The 20172-nt window shown below is 36.6% G+C and overlaps 1 protein-coding gene and 1 long non-coding RNA gene across 2 annotated transcripts; both read right to left on the bottom strand.

Moving 5' to 3' along the window:
- Window positions 1-5813: 5813 nt before the first annotated feature.
- On the bottom strand, window positions 5814-14061 carry LOC129260636 (uncharacterized). The gene is made up of 4 exons (XR_010294741.1): window positions 13987-14061; window positions 12196-12589; window positions 10722-10838; window positions 5814-10030 (listed from the first exon to the last, which is right to left on the bottom strand). It is a non-coding gene; the product is annotated as an uncharacterized LOC129260636 (long non-coding RNA).
- Window positions 14062-14799: 738 nt separating this feature from the next.
- LOC129266589 (uncharacterized) lies at window positions 14800-19838 on the bottom strand. Its single transcript, XM_064105139.1, has 4 exons — window positions 19763-19838; window positions 17418-17779; window positions 15874-15990; window positions 14800-15191 (listed from the first exon to the last, which is right to left on the bottom strand). Exons 2-3 carry the CDS (start codon window positions 17777-17779, stop codon window positions 15987-15989), a joined length of 366 nt encoding a protein of 121 aa, XP_063961209.1. The 5' UTR covers window positions 19763-19838; the 3' UTR covers window positions 14800-15191; window positions 15874-15986.
- Between the last annotated feature and the right edge of the window lie 334 nt (window positions 19839-20172).

Genomic DNA, 20172 nt, shown 5'->3' with positions numbered 1-20172 from the left:
AGTGGAATCGCCATCTAGTGAGATGGGGGTATGCATTTATACATAAGGGCACTCGCGCACCAACTGGAAATCGAACCCACAGGTCACCGGAATCTGAACCCCGTTATATTGACTGAGTATGGATAATACAATCATCATTAAATTTTTCTATTCTTCAATTGTATAATAAATAACGAAAATATAAATTTGATGTAATAATCTCAAATTTCGTCGCCAACATTATGGTGTTCTATTTATTTTATTTCAACCAAAACAACGCAGAACAAGTTTCAGCAACGTATGTACAGTATTTATTTATTAGACTTGTGTATTCTTGGAATCTTGAGGGTTTCAGTGGAATCCTTATTTTTGTACCGGTAAGGTAACATGGACCCGGATTGTCCATGGTACGTGTAACATTCGGGTTATCTACGGCAAGTCAAGAGTTTCATTGGAAATGAAAAGAAATAGAAAACAAAACAAAGAAATTGAAAAAATATGGAACCCTCATGCAAAGGAGGACGTACTAGCTCCATAAAAAATAAACGTTAAGCAAGCTTCTCCCCCTTACAAAGGGACGGGACAATCGATTCTTATGAGCAGTTTAATTTTTGTCAAAGAAGTGGTGGCCAGTTGGCCATGTTGGCATATTTGTGGAAGCGTCGCTGTGTAGCGGTTCTGGGGGGCGTTTCATCAAAATTTTCGTCCGACAAGTTGTCAGATCTGACAACTTTCTTTGATGTTGATTGGCTGAGAAACACTGTTACTATGGTAACTGTCGGATGAAACAAGACTTGTCGGATAAAACGTCCGACAAATTCTTTCATGAAACGCTCCCCAGATTCTCTCCTTGAGAGGGTCGTGAGTGCGAATCCCGCCGCGGCATACAGCGACCTCTGACAAGGCGTCAATCCTCACCATTCCACTCTCCACCCAGATGTAAAATGGTTACCCGGTAGCGAAAGCCTATGTTGTATGCCTTGCAATTGAGTCTTGGAACTCTTGTTGGAATGCTCCTCAGGGAGTGGAGAAAGTGCACACATCGTGTGCCAGGATCCGATGACCGGGATAATACTAATTGCAATGCAACGCGCTTAGAAACAAGGTGTAATAAGCGCTATATGAATGTAACTGTTGTTACCATAGGCAATATTTTGTTTTTTCCGCTTTGTCAACGTTATGATGCTAACTGCGATTTCAATCCTACTCCTGACAGGTATTTCATAAAGCTGATCGAGAGTTACGAATGACTTAACGCACGACAGGTGACCGTTTTATGCTCCATGATATGTGACCTACATCACGTACCACCCCAAAACCACCAATAATTCGCCAGGTACGGTTCTCTGTAATTAGCCAAAATAGTAAATTAGTCTCCAAAAACAAAACAAAAATACTTTATCTGAAAGAGCACTTCTTCTTTTTCATACTGTGAAAATTTGAAGTCGTGAAGTTGAATAAAAGAAAAGATACAAGAGTTTCTTGGACACTACTTTTTCGGACTGCTTGGAAGTTTCACTGAGATTACACAGTATGCACATCTCATGCTTCATGCAGTGAACCCCAAACTTCAAACCTTGTTTTTCTCCTTATTTTTTAAGCTCTTACTGAATTTCCTCTGCATTCAATCAAGTACTCATCCGGTATATTACGTTACAGTACTTTTGATAACAAATTTCTCGATCAGCATTCAAGGTTTTATAATGTGACAAACTTAACAGTTTATTTTCAAGGTTTGTGTAAAGCCGTCTTGCCATATTTATGTCTGGTAGATTTAGATCGCTGCTTCCGACGGTTTTTGGTTTTTATTGTTTAAACAAGAAACAAACCAGTTAAACAAAAATTTGGTATTTGTCCTTGCATCATTTATTTCACTATCTGAATAAATAAAAATGAAACTCGTTATAGTGGAATAATTAAACATCCTTCGTTTTTTTGGTTTGGTTGGTTTGTTTCATATTTTCCTTTCTGTGACAGAGAACATATTTATATTTGAAGATTTGATACTAAAAAAAAATATATATAAGTATCATGCACGATGGGCCTATTAAACTGTATCGCCCTTTGTGTTTTCATTTTCATTCTTATTAAATGTAAACATGCATATTAATGTCGATCAGCATTGTGTTTCATTGACACTGAATGGAGTTTCTATTTCATTCTTTTTTTATTGATTAATTCATTAATTGATTAATCGAAGTATTTAGAAATTATCGAAAGAACGAAGTACTGATGAACTGAACACTTAAAATGTTGGGCAACATACTGTCCACTGTGTTGGGTAATGTATGTTGGTAAGAAATATGAAGAGCTCACTTGCAATAGGGGTTAGGTCCATTTTTCATCAAACTTGATTTTTATGTCTTATTGTATAGATTTTTAGTAGCTCTATAAGATGATACCAAAGAAATTCCTATTAAAAAGTGAACTAAAATGGCAAAGAAAAATCACTTTTTTCAAAAGGGGTTAGGTCCATTACAGTTACGTTGCAAAAGGGGTTAGGTCCACACATAATTTTTTTGGAAAAGAATATCATAAAAAATATGAAGACAGGTAGATTTCTCTTATACCCAATTTTATGTTCTCATGGTAGGGCATCATGAGGGGTTAGGTCCACTCCTAGAAAATCATTTTTTTAATTCTCCCATATTGCAATATTCTTATGCGAGACTGAATTTTCATTTTCATAGAAAAAAATCGAAGACAGGTAGATTTCATCTATACCCAATTTTATGTTCACATGATAGGGTAGTACATCATGACAATATAGTTTCTCATAAGAATATTGCAATAAGTGAGAATAAAAAACATGGTTTTTCTCGGAATGGTCCAAATTGGACCTAACCCCTTTTGCAACTAAACTCTTCATATATATATATTCTGGGCAATTATTATCTAATTGAGCAAATTTATTGCCCAATTATTAGTTTTTATTACCCAATTTGAGCAGATTTTAACATATAGTTTGTGGACAGTATGTTGCCCAGGGTTGGTTAAAAGTTGGTTAATTTTTTGCCCAACTATTAGAGGGTGAACTAAACGAAGCCTTGATGAAATTATCGTGATCATGATTATCCCGATCGCAATTGTGATCATAATGATCATGGCATAATAATGATGATTACCATGTTGGTGATATTTATGAAGATGATGATTGCGATGACTATGATGATAATTACCATTATGATGAAGATGACAATGATCATGATAATGATGGTGATAATGATGATAGTCATAATGGTGATGGTGATGATAGTGATGATGGTGATGATGGTGATGATTATGGTGGTGGAGGTAGTGGTAGTTGTGATGATGACTAATATGACGAAATAACGATAATGAAAGTAATGGTAATAAAAAAAAATCAATTATCCTAAAACCATTTCTTTCATCAATGTCACCATCATCATCATCAAGATAGATGTATGCATGTACACATTTTATTTCATAATCATTGGTGATGGCCATCATTACCGTTACCATCGAAATCATTGTGATGATCATGACGTTCCTGATAATATATATGATAATCTTGATGAAAACAGCGCTTTGATGATCTAAATAATGCTCATGGAAAACAAGAATGCATGAAATAGACCTAAATTACAAATCTTTAACAGTTGTCATTTTTTATCTTGATCATTTTTTTAAGATGAAAATAAAGACGAATGTTATATGAGACTATACAACCTCAACTGCGTGTGATGAAACAAAAATGGTAATTCAAATTCTGAATCCATTATAAAGACATCATAACATACCTGAGGGTTAAATGAGACATCATATCACGTGAAATCATGTCCATGATAAACTTCATAGAAGGCATGCAATTGAAGGAAATTGACTATTGGCGGATTTTGAGATAAACTGCCTACAAAATTTGAGGATTTGTAAAAAATATAAATAATAAATTAAATTTGATGAAAGTATAAGAGCTGATCTGTCAAATAACAAACAATTGGAAGATAAATAGTATTTTGACATTATTAAAAGGTGCCTACGTCAATTTATATACCAAAATTGTACTAGTTTAGGCCAATTGCCAATTCTTGTCCACACTTTTCTGAGACCTGCGCCTTGAAATAATGCATTTATGGGAGCAACCGCCCTCTTTCGGAGAGAGAGAGAGAGAGAGAGAGACAGTTATTTCCTCTTGGTGAATGATAGAAGTTACTGTCTACTTTTATAATGAGACCCTACCTGGCTACTCCCCTGGGGCCCGTTGCATAAAACTTTTTACCTGAGAAAACTCGGGTTGTTTTTACCGGAGTTTTTGCCCTGTGTTAAAGTCAATGGCAGAAATCAGACTAACCTTAGTTTTCAGTTTTTATTCGAAGGCGTAACGCATGATCATTCACCAAGCCGAAAAATGCCCCCTTTTTCGCATGGTTTCGAGTACATTTTGAGCAATTTTGACACTATTTGTAAATGAAAATGGGTACAAATTAACAGAAAATTAACCTTAAAAAACCTTCTTTTGCATTTAAATACACTTTTACAAATTCACCCCTTTTTTGCGTTTCAAATACACTTTTACATAATCACCCCCTTTTATTTACATTTCAAGAATACACACAAACACACATTATAACTTTAAAGAAGAACTTTATATTATATACACTATATTTTTAATCATGGCTGCTTGGCAGCCAACATAGCTGTCCTGTGAACTTTTGTCAGATTACAACATATGTATGGATTCGATGTTAACTGTAAAATAATGTCGAATCAAGAAATTAACCTAGGGTTAAGCCACAAATTAGAGGTAGGTTTAGACAATTCTACTCAATAATCTGGAGTTATTTCGCCATCTTTTGTAAGCAATGCAATAAAGGAGGCCTTTAGCTCGCTTAAAGAATATTTTGATTCTTCCATCGCCCAATTCAAGTCAAGGAAGAAAATGAGAAAAAAACGTTCAGCTGCTTCTATGCAGCTTCAACAACTAAAAGGGCGTCTGAGTTGTCTTTTCGATTTGAAGAGAATAAAGTACAATACGAATTTGATTCGAACCTTCAGGAGAAGTTGGAGAAGGGAGGAGTGACCTTATTAGAGGAAGGCAAGCAGGCTACTGAAGGAAGGTATCGCAGAAATTACTAAAAAGGTATATCGGAATAGCAAATAAATCTGAAGCAGGTTATTGAAATAAGGATGTAAGTTATGTTGAATAAAAAAAAGCCGACACCAGCCTTTTGAGCGCATAGGCCTATTGCTTTATTGCGTGTGAAATTTATGAACGGTTGTGCATAATAGATATGGCCTTATATTATTTTCATTATTTGAAGCTGTTCGTTTTTTGGAGGGCGGAATTACTTCCTGACTTAATTATAGGAGATTGATCAAGTGAATAATAAAGATACAGTAATCATGTTCATCTTTTAGGTTGGTCCGCAGGAGATGAATACATGAGTGACGAATTAGCAAGCGACTCCGAAGATGAAAAGAGAATTAGGCAAGCTCAGGTTCGTGCCGCCAGAAAGCGTAAAGTACAAACAAGTGTAAATTGGCCAAGAATGTTTGAAATTTCCAAGGTCCTTCTTCTGACAACTCTTTTTGTGGCTTTTGGGTCAAGAAATAGATTTTCACTTGGGAGAGTCGCCAATACAAGTGGCCCCATACCCGCCGACTATTGCTTTCCTGCTTTGGTAAACAAGCCATTGGAGGAGATGTTGCCGAGGAAGCAGGAACCAAGGTTCATCCTTCAGAGATAACAATGTCCAACAGACTTAGAGGATCCCTTGATCATGGTCAAACAGAACAAGGTAAATGTCAGTTTTGTTGTCATTACTCGATGAAGTGTGGTGCAAGAAAACAAAAGAGTAAAACGATCAAAAAGTATATTAAAGGAATTTATAATTCAAGTAAAATTCCATATTGATCATACTTAGCATGCTTAGTCTATAAATGAACTGCGACAGAGAGATGACACGGATCAGTTAAACTGGAATATATTGAATACTCCTTCGCTGTCAGCGAAATTATTTTCCCCAATTAATATTCATGGCTTTCGTCTTCGGAATAAGAGTACGCATGCCCATGGACAATTAACCTTAAACGACATTGTAATGAAAAAGAAAGTCTAATTGTTTGCTGCAACTAGATCTACTGTCTTTTACCTTTAACCAGTTCTAGGTTAACCATGGCATTATTCGGCTGCATGCATTAGACAGGTCCAGATTTGAGATAAAATTTAATGCCCTAGCCTAGGCAAGCCATAGCCTAGGCTAGCCTATCACTTTGTCTTGTTATTCTAATTATAATGGCAATCTGATAAGTGTTTAAGAATGGAATCTAGTTATAAGTCTAAGCCTAGCTGGGCTAAGGTCGACAAGGCCCCCAAGGCCCGCTAGAAGGGTACCGGCAATTCATGGTATGACAACAACGAGAACGACCACAATTTTGTCCACGCGCATGCGTACTCTTATTCCGAAGACGAAAGTCATGAATATGCATATTGGGGTCAGGAACTACTGTGGGAAAAATAATTTGGCTACCGCGGCAGGGTATAAGGAAGATTTTTATCTGAGAAATTTTGAGTATGAACAAGGAAGTTCAGAACCTTTTATTAAAGGTAGATTGAATGTATCTTTACAAATCTGGAAATCAATTGATGCATCTCAATTTGTCATTGAACACGGTGACAAGCTACTTTTTTTACAGACACCCCTTCAAGCAAAAATGAAAAATAAGAAGTCAGCATTAACATATAATGAAATAATTCAAGTATCATTGACCAACAATTTCAACATGAGAATTGATATACTACAAATGTGTTTCGAAAACAATCCCTATGTACATTAAGAAACAAATGCAATGACTTTAACTTAAACTCTTGTATGACTATGATCTTAATAAAATCTGGATTCATTACTAAATTTGTGCCTTAATTTGGCACAAATTGATTAAAAGTAAATGATTACTCCTGCTTACTCAAGCGTAGACATACATGTATATTACAATGAAGACACTCTGTACAGGATATAATTCGTAAATTATACAAATAGTATGAAGTATCATTAAAATTCTATTAGTCGAAGAGGATATCATTTCCCAGGTGTTAGGCAATGAAATTCACACAAAGAAATTCAAAGCAATCAGTATTCTACACAGGACCAGTTGTCTAGAAAAGGCCCTAAGCAAATGAATAATATATCATAGAGCTATAATAGCTCCATGCATAAATCTACCAAATATTTATTGGATGCTCAAATTAGTAGTCCAGAACAGAGCTGTAATGTATGTACATGAAATCATTGACAGGAAAAGCTTCCTGAAAGATTTATGAACATTTTGATGATATGATTTAGATAAGATGAAAATTCATGTTTCTGAAAACTGTTCAATTAATTAATTTTATCATTACAATTGATATTTATTGATAAAAGTTGTATTGCTGTCAAACACGATTAACATTGAGACAATGAGCTCAACTAGGATTTGTAGGCAGTAGGGTGCCTTTAATAATTCAATAATGCTTGACAAAGTTGGGGATTTGGTTAACAGCACAGCTTGCGAAATACAATGGAGTTGATTCTTTTCATCAAACATACGCACGAATTGGTTTATTACATTGGTATTCATTTTGTTTGCATGTTCTAGGGCACGGGTGCCGTGCAAGAAATCAAATCCTAAACTTTTATAAATGTTATAGTCTAGACAGAAATGGGGATTCCCGTGCACCATCATGATAATGTGTTTTTTTTAACCAACATTTTTGTATTGACTGAAGTGTCAAGTTAATGAATTTTGATGTTCCCTTTGCAAAATTGTGTCCCACGGGGTTCAAAATTGGCAATTTTGTCTGCCATCTTTGATTTTTCATGAAAATCAATTATTTTCATATTTCTTTGCACATACAAACGGAAAATGTGAAATGAATACGCTTTACACTAAGATTTAGATAGTAGAAATCGATTGCAATCGTTTTCTGGACAGTCCGGTTAATATTTTTTTGAAAATTATGATAATTTATGCCAAAATTTGCATTAACAACAACAAATGCAAAATATCAGCATTCGACACGAAAGAAGATTATATTAACGAGAATACTGATATGCTTCATGACAGAATTTATGTTTATTTAATTTGCTTAGATAAAGGGAAAATACCTCGAAATGTAATATTCGATATTACGATAAAATGACACCAAAAAGCAACCTCCGTATCTTAGTCACGCTATCGATATCGACTACAATGCGATCGCTGGCATGCATTTCAAGAGAGTACAATAGCCTAAATCGGTCTTGCCTCGCCTTTGTTGACGCAGAAGTCCATATAATGTGCCTAGCGATAGAAAGGTGTATTACATGTATTGGTGTGAGGGCAAAAGGCGTTTTCTACATATTAAAGCAACTTTTATGTTGATGAAACCTCTTGGAAAAGTTAGAGGAGTCATCAGTCTGGATGTTGCATGCAATTACGTTCGGACACATTAAAGCATAGTCTCACAAGAGCCTGTTGAAGATTCACCACCCTTATCCGTAGCTTGATTATTGAAATATCTTGCTTTTTGGAGCCCCCAATGTACCAAAATGGTGAAGAAAAACAACTTTTATATTCTGGAAATCACTTGGAGACGGAAGAGTAGGCTTTTTCTATCAGCTATACATAAAGAAGTGAGGGCACAGCAAAGCCTACCCCCTCAGGGGGCTGCCGAAGTCACCCAACGCCTTTTTCGTATTTTGCCCATTTCTTGGAAAATTCGCAATTTTTGAGCCCCATTGAGGCAAAAGGGGTTTCTCCTTTGCAGTAAACCACTTTTATTGTTTTTTAACCACTTGGAGATAAAAAGTAGATTTTCCTCCATCAGCTACATATAAAGAAGTGCTGGCACAGCAAAGCCTACTTCCGCAAGGGGCTAGCAAAACCACCCACCCTTTTTTCGGTATTTTACCTATTTATTGGAAAATCTGCCATTCTGGAGCCCCAATTGAGTCATAATTCGTTTCTGCTATGTGATAAAGTCACTTTTATTACTTTGAAACCACTTGGAAACAAAAGGGTCGTATTTCCTCTATCTGCTATACATATAACAAAGTGCTGGCTTCGAGCCTACCCCCTCAGGGGGCTGCCAGAGTCACTTCTCTTTTTCGTATTTTGCCCTTCTCTTGGAAAATTCGCCCATTTTGGAGCCCCATTGAGAGAACAGCGTTTCTGCTTCGTCACTTTTATTGTTTTGTAAGCACTTGGAGACGAAAAAGTAAGATCTGGGGCCCGTTTCATAAAACATTTGCCGCAGCGGCAACTCCCATTTTCTGCGGCAAATCTGTGTTTCTGCGGCAAATCTCAAAACAGCGTCAAGTTTCCGTTTCATAAAACTTTGCCGCAGATACTTTCTGCGGCAAATGACAATTTCAGCGGCAATATTTGACGCAGCTCAAGGAGCTGCGTCAAATGACAATTTCTGTGGCAAATTTGACGCAGCTATTTGAGCTGTGTCAAATATTGCCGCAGAAACAGCTTTTTCATCAAAATACCAACAATTTTGAGGGCCTAAGAGCCATATTGGTCAATTTTTTTGTGATTTTGATTTGATAAATTGCTTTTTGTCATTCTAAATAGAAAATACATGTATTTTTACTCATTGACAAATAAAAAGTAGATATTTATTGAATCACCATTCATTCTTTTTAAAGTCAATTTTTTCTATAAATAGATTCATAGGGAACATACATTGTGTTCCTGCAAATTTACACTTTCAAAAAAGCTTTTCTTTATCCTGTAAAAGAATGAACAAATGATGTCTCATTTTGTAAAAGATGTTTCCTCATTGGCTTTTGAGTTTCAATAAAATTCATTTCATAAGTGCTGTTGTTGCTGCTGCTGTTGGTTTTTGCTGATGTGTTTGTTGAAACTCTTGCTGAAGTTGTGGTTGCTGTTCCCGGAGTGGTTGTTGGACATCTTGATATTGTTGAGGTTGCCGGTGTGGTTTTTGCACCTCCTGCAGAAATTGTTTACGCTGCTGTTGTTGTTGCTGTTGGTCAATGCTGTCGTTACATCTCCTGTGTGGTTGATGCTGTTTTTGCTCCTGCTGCTGTTCATGTGATTGAAGTACCTGAAATAGAAATTAATTTATAATGCATATAAGCAAGATACCAAAGTTATTCCTAATTTCATTTTCATTGTTAACCCTTAATAGACTGGGGGGGGGTGGAGGCATTTTTTGATACTTTGCAAGATTTATCAAAATGGACAAGATCCTCAGGCACCCCTTGGGATGATCTACCAGAATAGCCTCACCTAGTAAGGTGTATTTTGTACTCATTACATTCAGTTGATTTTGCATGAACTCAATTCATCAAATGAATGTTAAGGGTCTACCAGTAAAAAATTCTGTGAGCTTCTTCGGGTAATCTTTCTGAGTCATTTTACTCCTTTACTGACAAATTAATAATTAAAAACAAGATGAAGTGAATTTGACAGTAATTTGACATCTTAGATGGTAGTGGTGGGGGTCAATAATTATAGAAATGCAGAATATTCATGTACCAATTTGGCAAGAGAAAGCAAGTCACGCCAATAATTTATTAATATTAATAATCTACCAATGATTGATATTGGTTTGTTATTTTTGCAGCTGAAAAAAAAAGAATTCATCAACACCTCAAACTTAGAGTTTAATTCTAAAATTTGGACTGGATTCTTGGCAAAGAGCAATTCAAGAAGACAAAAATCATTCAAATTGTTATGATGTGACTTACTTTCTATGCCTAAGTGAATCAGAATTATAAATATGTTTAACTTACGGGTTAAATCACATTTCTAGGCTCTTTGTCTGGCTCTCCAAACCCTTCAGTCCTTGAATTTGGCATGGCTTTCTGATACTATCTTGTGTCTTTCTGGAAATGCGGACAAAGCCTCACCTGAAGGAATAAATTAAATTGAAATTTTCAAAAAATGTTTGGCACTGTAATTTTTTTTCTCACATGTATACATTGCATGAATATCAAAAGGAAATAAAAGGAAACATGGTTTGACTTCTAGCTTTTATCATGGGGGGGGGGGGTAAAGTGGTCAAGATGGGTTAATAAACAAAAATGCAAACATGCAACAGTAAATAATATCAAAGGTATCTCTGGTTGAGAAATGTTACTTCATATGCTATGCAATTATTCCTCATAGTTTATCTTGCACACACATGTACACGTAGTGAGGATGGGTGAGGGAGAGAGAGAGAGAGAGCATTGTCATCATACATGCAAAAAGTATTAAATCCATCACTGGCAAATAGATGGGGGCCGTGCCCCCCCCCCTCCAATGTTTCATGACCAAGAAAAAAAGAACGGGAAAGGGTTAAATAGTATACCATTTTCTGAATATTACGTCAAAATCTTTCCAAAAATTCAATTTCTGTATTTAAAATTCCAACAATATTTAGCTCCCTTAAAATATTTGGCTCATTATGCCACTGAAATCCATTGTAAGAATTTTATGGATGCTTAATGTAAAATTAATCTAACCCTTATAAGACTGTCAGGGTATTTTGGAGGCAGGAAAGATGGGCGGAAGGGGGGTGGGGGCCCTCAAGATCTTGACCGTTAATTGCGCACTTGTGACAAAATGCAACATGCCTGTCACAGATGAAAAAAATGTAAATTTGAGTGTTCTAAAATTATTTAAATTTATTTCTTATTAACAAATTTTACTAATTCATGCATGAAATCAGAATTTGGCTGGAAATCTATAAACAAAGCCCTTGAGGTGTCATTTTTTTCAGACATATAAAAATTAATTGATATCAAATCCCTTTCATCTGTAGATTTGGGGTTTTTTTTTACTTTTTTTATATTGTTGACAAAATTTTGTGATCATAAGCAACATGAAATTAATTGATTTCAGTCAGTAAAAATAAATTTTAACCGGTATGATACAATTATGAATTTTGGCTAGAAATAGAATTTGCATTGGATTTGTTCATGAAATCACATTTTTAAGCAATTCTGACATGTACTTACATAACGTTGCATAATTTCACAACCGGGTACCCCGGTGTCACAAATTTGTCTGAAAACTCATGAAACTTGAAAAAAAAGTCATAAGACGCAACACCACGTTTCACATTGTGGATTTATCGTGAAAAAAATCCTGCCCCCCCCCCACCGCTTTTTAGGGTTAAATCAGACTGCACATCATGATGGGTTTTACTGATATTCATTCTGCAACCCATATTTCAAAGACTATCCATCATTTTGTAATCATATATCTGACATTGATTTTTACCTGTGGCTGCATGTTAGTCTCTGTATTTCTACAACTGTGGCCAAATATTGTGCTACAAGTACACGTTCATCAGATTGGCCCCAGGCACTTTTCTTATTGTAGGAGACCAGCAAGCCCTGACTTTGAAGTTGCGGGTCTATCCTTCTCCAGCTGCAATAGCTGGTCAGTTGAGGACTTGGAGGCTTTGTGTCAGGAATGATCTTGGTAGTGGCGGTGGCAATGGCGATGGCAGAAGCAGACTTGGTGGTGGTGGTGGCATTCGCAGAACTGATGGTGGTGGCAGAAGTGGTGGACCATCATTGGTGGTGGTGACTGCAATTGCAGCGTTGGTGATGGTGGTATACGCCTCATCACAACAAACATTTGCTCTTGCTGCCACGCAGCTGGTCTCCGTCTATTATGTTTTAAGGAGAATAAACATAAAAACATTTGATTATAAACACATCAACTTCAGAGAACCAGTATATTGATTATAAAACTCGTAGATATAGCAGTCAAAGCGTAAATGAACTCGCACAGAAGAGTACATGTACCTTCATCTAATATAATTTTAGACCACCTTGAGGATGTTATGCTCAGAGCAAAGTTTTTATTTGACAACGGTCAGAGATGAACATGGATTTAAATGTCAGAATACAACTCTTATCATTGGTTGATCAATCGGACTGTAAAATACCCCCTACAGATTACGTTGACCAATTATTTCTTAACATATATGTCTTTGTTATCAAATATGGATAGTTGGAGCAATATTTATTTGATTGTTCTTTGGTTTTTATTCAATCATGTCCGTATCGGTGCGGAATACGTGCATGCACATGTACATTCACAGTGTGTGTCAATTATATAAATGTGCATCGTAACATTCAACAATCTTCATCCATATAATTGGGTTAAGTGCATAATTCATTTTTTTTCCCTTTAATTTGGGTGCAGCTATGGCGACCACGACTCTACCCCATTTGTCTGCCAACTATTACACGGACGAATCCTGGGCTGCGGCCCGCACAGCCGGCTGCAGTTGCCTGGGTTGGTCAAAATCTAACACAAAATCAGATTTTGTATAGAGTCTAACTTAGAACTAAGTTAAATCCTCTAAAAAAGTCCAAAATTTTTGCTCACTCACAGGCACAGCTTAAAAAAAAAACAATTTTGCCTTTTTAAAATGTCTGGCCACCAAACTTTTGAGACTCGCAAGCCACCCCCCCCCCCTCCCTAGAAACAAAAAATCCCTCACAGTTACAGAGAACAATATTGTTTTTTGTCACCCCCCCCCCCCTAAGAAAAAAAAACATGCCCAAGCCAAGGCAAGGTCAAACATGAGCATGAACACCTATCGACAGACGCGACACCCATTCCAAATCCAATGCTTCTCAAGACTCGACTGTATTTTTGTCACCCACAACAACCCAAGCCACAAAAAAATCAAGGCACGCTCTCACACAACTGTTCACATATCACACTGACTTAATTCGGTAATTAAAGACTAAGGTCCGAAAGTCAGAAGAAAGACAGCTGAAACTCGGAACGCCGCTCAGCAGAGTTCCACCCCATACACTCCAACGCAAGGTACTACACTGCCGTGTACTACGCCGAAGCTCCGGATGAGCGACCACTCAGCATCTCGATGATGCCTCCACGATATCCCCGGGCAAAATGCAAGTTTAACTCGTAGAAAACGATGGAAATATGACATTTACTATCAATCTCATTCTTTCGGAAGTGATTCATTTCATTACTATATCAAATGATGCAATAATTGAATGACTACGATAAATGAAAAGTACTTACATCTCCGATTCAAAATTTACATAAATTCTGTCACCAACAAAATTTTATCGCAGACGACGTGTGTGAAGAAAAAACCCGGCCCGTGATGAATGAGCTGAGCTGCATATCATATCAGGCTCGTTCGCGAACTATTTTTCAGATATTTATTATTATTTACGATAACAATTTGTCATAGCTTTTATGAAACGGATATTTGCAACTATGACAAGTTGCCATTGCAATAACAAGATTTGCCATAGATATGGGAGATGTTACAGTTGCAAGTCAAAAGTTTTATGAAACGGGCCCCTGTTCCTGGTTATAAAAAATGCTTAAACTGTCCAGTTTTCAGGTTGGAATATCGCATATTTTGAGCTCGCATTATTTGATTTGTGAGATATGTTTACTATTCATGAATCACTAAATGCACTCCTTAAAACAGGTTCTTTTTCTGGGGCCCGTTTCATAAAACATTTGCCGCAGCGGCAACTCCCATTTTCTGCGGCAAATCTGTGTTTCTGCGGCAAATCTTAAAACAGCGTCAAGTTTCCGTTTCATAAAACTTTGCCGCAGATACTTTCTGCGGCAAATGACAATTTCAGCGGCAATATTTGACGCAGCTCAAGGAGCTGCGGCAAATGACAATTTCTACGGCAATATTGCCGCAGAAACAGCTTTTTCATCAAAATACCAACAATTTTGAGGGCCTAAGAGCCATATTGGTCAATTTTTTGATGATTTTGATTTGATAAATTGCTTTTTGTCATTCTAAATAGAAAATACATGTATTTTTACTCATTGACAAATAAAAAGTAGATATTTATTGAATCATCATTCAATCTTTTTAAAGTCAAATTTATTTCAATAAATAGATACAGAGGGAACATACATTGCGTTCCTGCAAATTTACACTTTCAAAAAAGCTTTCCTTTATCCTGTAAAAGAATGAACAAATGATGTCTCATTTTGTAAAAGATGTTTCCTCATTGGCTTTTGAGTTTTAATTAAATTCATTTCATAAGTGCTGTTGTTGCTGCTGCTGTTGGTTTTTGCTGATGTGTTTGTTGAAACTCTTGCTGAAGTTGTGGTTGCTGTTAATGTTCCCGGAGTGGTTGTTGGACATCTTGATGTTGTTGAGGTTGCCGGTGTGGTTTTTGCACCTCCTGCAAAAATTGTTTATGCTGCTGTTGTTGTTGCTCCTGCTGCTGTTCATGTGATTGAAGTACCTGAAATAGAAATTAATTCATAATGCATATAAGCAAGATACCAAAGTTATTCCTAATTTCATTTTCATTGTTAACCCTTAATAGACTGGGGGGGGGGGGGGGGGTGGAGGCACCTTTCGATACTTTGCAAGATTTCTCAAAATGGACAAGATCCTCAGGCGCCCCCGGGATGATCTACCAGAATAGCCTCACCTAGTAAGGTTTATTAACAGGATTTTGTACTCCTTACATTCAGTTGATTTTGCATCAACTCAATTCATCAAATGAATGTAAAGGGTCTACCAGTAAAAAAAATTATGTGAGCTTCTTCGGGTAATCTACCTGAGTCCTATTACTCCTTTACTGACAAATTAATAATTAAAAATATGATGAAGTGAATAACTAGCATCTATGTCTTTGCAGTAATTTGACATGTTGCATCTTAGGTGGTAGTGGTGGGGGTCAATAATTATAGAAATGCAGAATATTCATGTACCACTTTGGCAAGAGAAAGCAAGTCACATTATCTACCAATGATTGATATTGGTTTGTTGTTTTTGCAGCTGTAAAAGAAATATCATATATCAATTTAACACTTGACGAAGAGCAAATCAAGAAGACAAAAATCATTCAAATTGTTATCATGTGACATACTTCCTATGCCAAAGTGAATCAGAATTATAATCAAGAGTGTTTAACTTACAGGTGATATCACATTTCTAGGCTCTTTGAATGGCTCTCCGAACCCTTCAGTCGTTGATTTTGGCATGGCTTTCTGATACTATCTTGTGTCTTTCTGGAAATGTGGACAAAGCCTCACCTGAAGGAATAAATTAAATTGAAATTTTCAAAAAATGTTTGGCACTTTTTTCTCTCACATGTATACATTGCATGTATATCAAAAGAAAATAAGAGGAAACGTCATTTGACTACTAAGTTTTTATCATGGGGGGGGGGGGGGTAAAGGGATCAAGATGGGTTAATATGATGAACAAAAATGCAAACATGCAACAATAGATAATATATAAGGAATATCTGGTTGAGAAACATCACTTCATATGCTATGCAATTGTTCCTCATAATTTATCTTGCACACACATGTACACGTAGTGAGGATGGGTGAGGGAGAGAGAGCGAGCGTTGTCATCGTACATGCAAAAAGTATTAAATCCATCACTGGTGTATAGATGAGGGGGCAATGCCTCCCCCCCCCCCAATGTTTCATGACCAAGAAAAAAAAAAGGGAATGGGAAAGGGTGAAATAGTCTATTATTTTCTGATTACGTCAAAATCTTTCTAAAAATTTGATTTCTGTATTTAAAAGTTCAACAATTTTGCTCACTCCCTTCGCTCTCTTGCATCTTGGGAGAACTTTTGTTCCATCTACCATATTTAGCCCTCTCAATATATTTGGCTCATTACGCCACTGAAATCCATTGTAAGAATTTTATATTTTAATGTAAACCTAATCTAACCCTAATAAGACTGCCAGGGTATTTTGGAGGCAGGAAAGATGGGCGGAAGGGGGGTGGGATCTTGACCGTTAATTGCGCAATTGTGAAAAAATGCAACATGCCTGTCACAGATGAAAAAATTGTATATTTGATCGTTCTAAAATTATTTAAATTTATTTGTAATTAATAAATTTTACTTATTCATGCATGAAATTAGAATTTGGCTGGAAATCTATAAACAAAGCCCTTGAAGTGTTTTTTTTTTTTGTTCAGACACATAAACGTTAAATGATATCAAATTCCATTCATCTGGTTTTTTTTTTTCTGAAGTATTTCTTTGTTGTTTTTTTTTACTTTTTTTTTATATTGTTGACAAAATTTTCTGATCATAAGCAACTTGAAAGTAATTGATTTTAATCAGTAAAAATAAAAATTACCGGTATGATACAATTATGAATTTTGGCTAGAAACAGAATTTGCATTGGATTTGTTCATGAAATCACATTTTAAAGTAATTCTGACATGTACTTACACAACGTTGCGTAATTACAGAACCGGGTACCCACGTGTCACAAATTTTGTCTGAAAACTCATGAATCTTTAAAAAAAAAGGCATATAATGACGCGGCACCATCTTTCACGTTGTGGATTTATCGCGAAAATTTTTGAGCCCCCCCCCCCCCACCGCCTTTTTACGGTTAAATCAGATTGCACATCATGATGGGTTTTACTGATATTCATTCTGCAACCCATATTTCAAAGACTATCCATCATATCTGACATTGATTTTTACCTGTGGCTGCATGTTAGTCTCTGCTTTTCTACAACTGTGGCCAAATATTCTGCAACAAGTTCATTAGATGGGCCCTTGGCATTTTTCTTATTGTAGGAGACCGGCAAGCCCTGGCTTTGAAGTTCCTTGTCTATCCTTCTCCAGCTGAAATATCTGGTCAGTTGAGGACTTGGGGGCTTTGTGTCAGGAGTGGTCTTGGTAGTGGCGGTGGCAATGGTGATGGCAGTGGCAGAAGCAGACTTGGTGGTGGTGGCATTAGTAGCACTGATGGTGGTGGCAGCAGTGGTGGTGGTGACTGCAATTGCAGCATTGTTGATGGTGGTATACGCCTCATCACGACCAACATTTGCTCCTGCTGCCATCTATTATGTTTTAAGTAGAATAAACATTAAAACATTTGATTATTAACACATCAACTTCAGAACACTAGTATATTGATAATAAAACTTGTAGATATAGCAGTCAAAGCATAAAATGAACTTCCACAGAAGAGTACATGTACCTTCTTCTAATAGAATTTCAGACCACCTTGAGGATGTTATGCTCAAAGCAAGGTTTTTATTTGACAACATTGGTCAAAGAGGAACATGGATTTAAATCTCAGAATACAACTCGTATCATTGGTTGATCAATAGTACTGTACAATACCCCATTCAGATATACGTTGACCAATTATTTCTTGTTGAAACACATATGTCTTTGTTAAAAATCTTGTAGGGTATAGAGAGCATGCTGATTCTATAGCTATCAGTGTTGTGTACCGAGGACGGCCTCGGGACCAGAATTTGCGTCCTCGGCCTCGAAGCCTGATGTCTCGACCTCGGTCGCTCTGTCTTGATGTCTCGGCTCCGAGGCCTGACAAATGCAGTCATTTCCAGCACATAAATTGTGTCCATCATCAACGCAATGTGAATTTCTAATGCACACACTATTATTAGATCTAGATTCCACCCCACCCCCCCCCTCTCTATAGATTATACCGGTAATATATATATATTTTGCCTGTTTTTTTAATTTATTCTATTTATTTATTTTCAATTTTTTACATTCATTTATTTATTTTTCTTGAGGGGGGGTCAATGGTCAATTGAATTCAACAAAAAAACATGCAAATTTTTTTAGCGGTCTCTGTCTCGGCTGACCCAGCCTAGGATACAACACTAATAGTTATGCATTTAGATATGATTCACACATAGAAGTGTTGTATTGTCTAAATTAAAAAAAAAAATGGTCTATTGAGAGACACATTCCTAACGTCGATGCATAAACTGTAAGCTCAAAAAAGCAAAAGTAGCCCCGGTATCGATCTGTCATTTTGTTTTCAATTTTGAAAGCAGGAGAACAAAAGCGACATAACTTTCGCCTTTTTTGAGCTTACACTTTATGCATCGACGATAGTATTGTGTCTCGATAGATCTTCATCAATGTAATAGAGGCAAGTGCATAATTTTCCCCCTTTAATTTGGGGTGATATGGTGACCACAATTCTACCCCATTTGTCTGCCAACTAGCGCTAGCCCAGGAGCTGTCCGTGTAATACACGGGCAGCTCCTGGGCTGCAGCCCGTACAGCGGGCTGCAGTTGCCTGGGTTACTCGAAATCTATCACAAAATCAGATTTTGTATAGAGTCTAGATCTAGAAGTACTTAGATCCTCTAAAAAAGGCCCAAATTTTTGCTAACTGACTCACAGCTTTCAAAAAAAAAAATTTTGCCTTTTTTTTATTACTGTCTGGCCACCAAACTGTTTATACTCGCAAGCCACCCACCCCCCTGAAAACTAAAAGAAAAACAATCCCTCACAGTTACAGAGTACAATATTTGTGACAGTCACCCCCCCAAAAAAAAAAAAAAAAAAAAAAAAAAAAAAAAACATGCCAAAGGCAAAGCCGAGGCCAAACATGAGCGTGAATACCAATCAACACCCATCAATGCTCCTCGATTCTTGACTGTATTTTTGTCGCCCACAACAACCCAAGCCACAAAAAACTAAAGGCTCACTCTCACACAGCTGTTCACATATCGCACTGAATTAGGTAATTAAAGACTAAAGTCAGAAAGAAAGACAGATGCAACTCAAGTCGCAACGCCGCTCATTCGAGCTCCACCCCGGCCCCACACACATCAACACTACTGCCGTGTACTACGCCGAAGCTCCGGGATAGCGACCACTCGGCATCTCGATGATGTCTCCACGATATCCCCGGGCAAAATGCATTTTTACCTCGTAGAAAACGATGGAAATATGATATGTATTATCAATGTCATTCTTTTGGAAGTGATTTATTTACTACTTTATCAAATGATGTAATAATTGAATAAATACAATAATTAGAAAGTACTTACATCTCCGATTCAAATTTTACTTCAATTCTGTCACCATCAACATTTTATCGCAGACGACGTGTGTGAAGAAAAAAACCGGCTGTTAGCTGCAAATCAGGCTCGTTCACGAACTATTTTTCATTTATTTATTTTTATTTACGATAACAATTTGTTATTGCTTTTATGAAACGGATATTTGCAACTATGACAAGTTGCCATTGCAATAACAAGATTTGTCATAGATATGGGAGATGTTACAGTTGCAAGTCAAAAGTTTTATGAAACGGGCCCCTGGTCAGCATATTAAAATTTTTAGCTCGCACTTCGCCCTCGTGTTAATTCTTTAATGTGATACATTTTCATATGATTACAAAAACTTATCGGAATGTTTAATTTTCATGTCTTATTACACGAAATGTCCAAATGTTTGA

The sequence above is a fragment of the Lytechinus pictus genome, chromosome 10 (assembly GCF_037042905.1).
Source record: "Lytechinus pictus isolate F3 Inbred chromosome 10, Lp3.0, whole genome shotgun sequence".
Lineage (NCBI taxonomy): Eukaryota > Metazoa > Echinodermata > Echinoidea > Temnopleuroida > Toxopneustidae > Lytechinus > Lytechinus pictus.
This window is presented reverse-complemented; position numbering and strand designations above follow the sequence as displayed.

Excerpts from the sequence above, each read along its gene's own strand:
- LOC129266589 (XM_064105139.1), bottom strand. The coding sequence starts at position 17,779 with ATGGCAGCAGGAGCAAATGTTGGTCGTGATGAGGCGTATACCACCATC.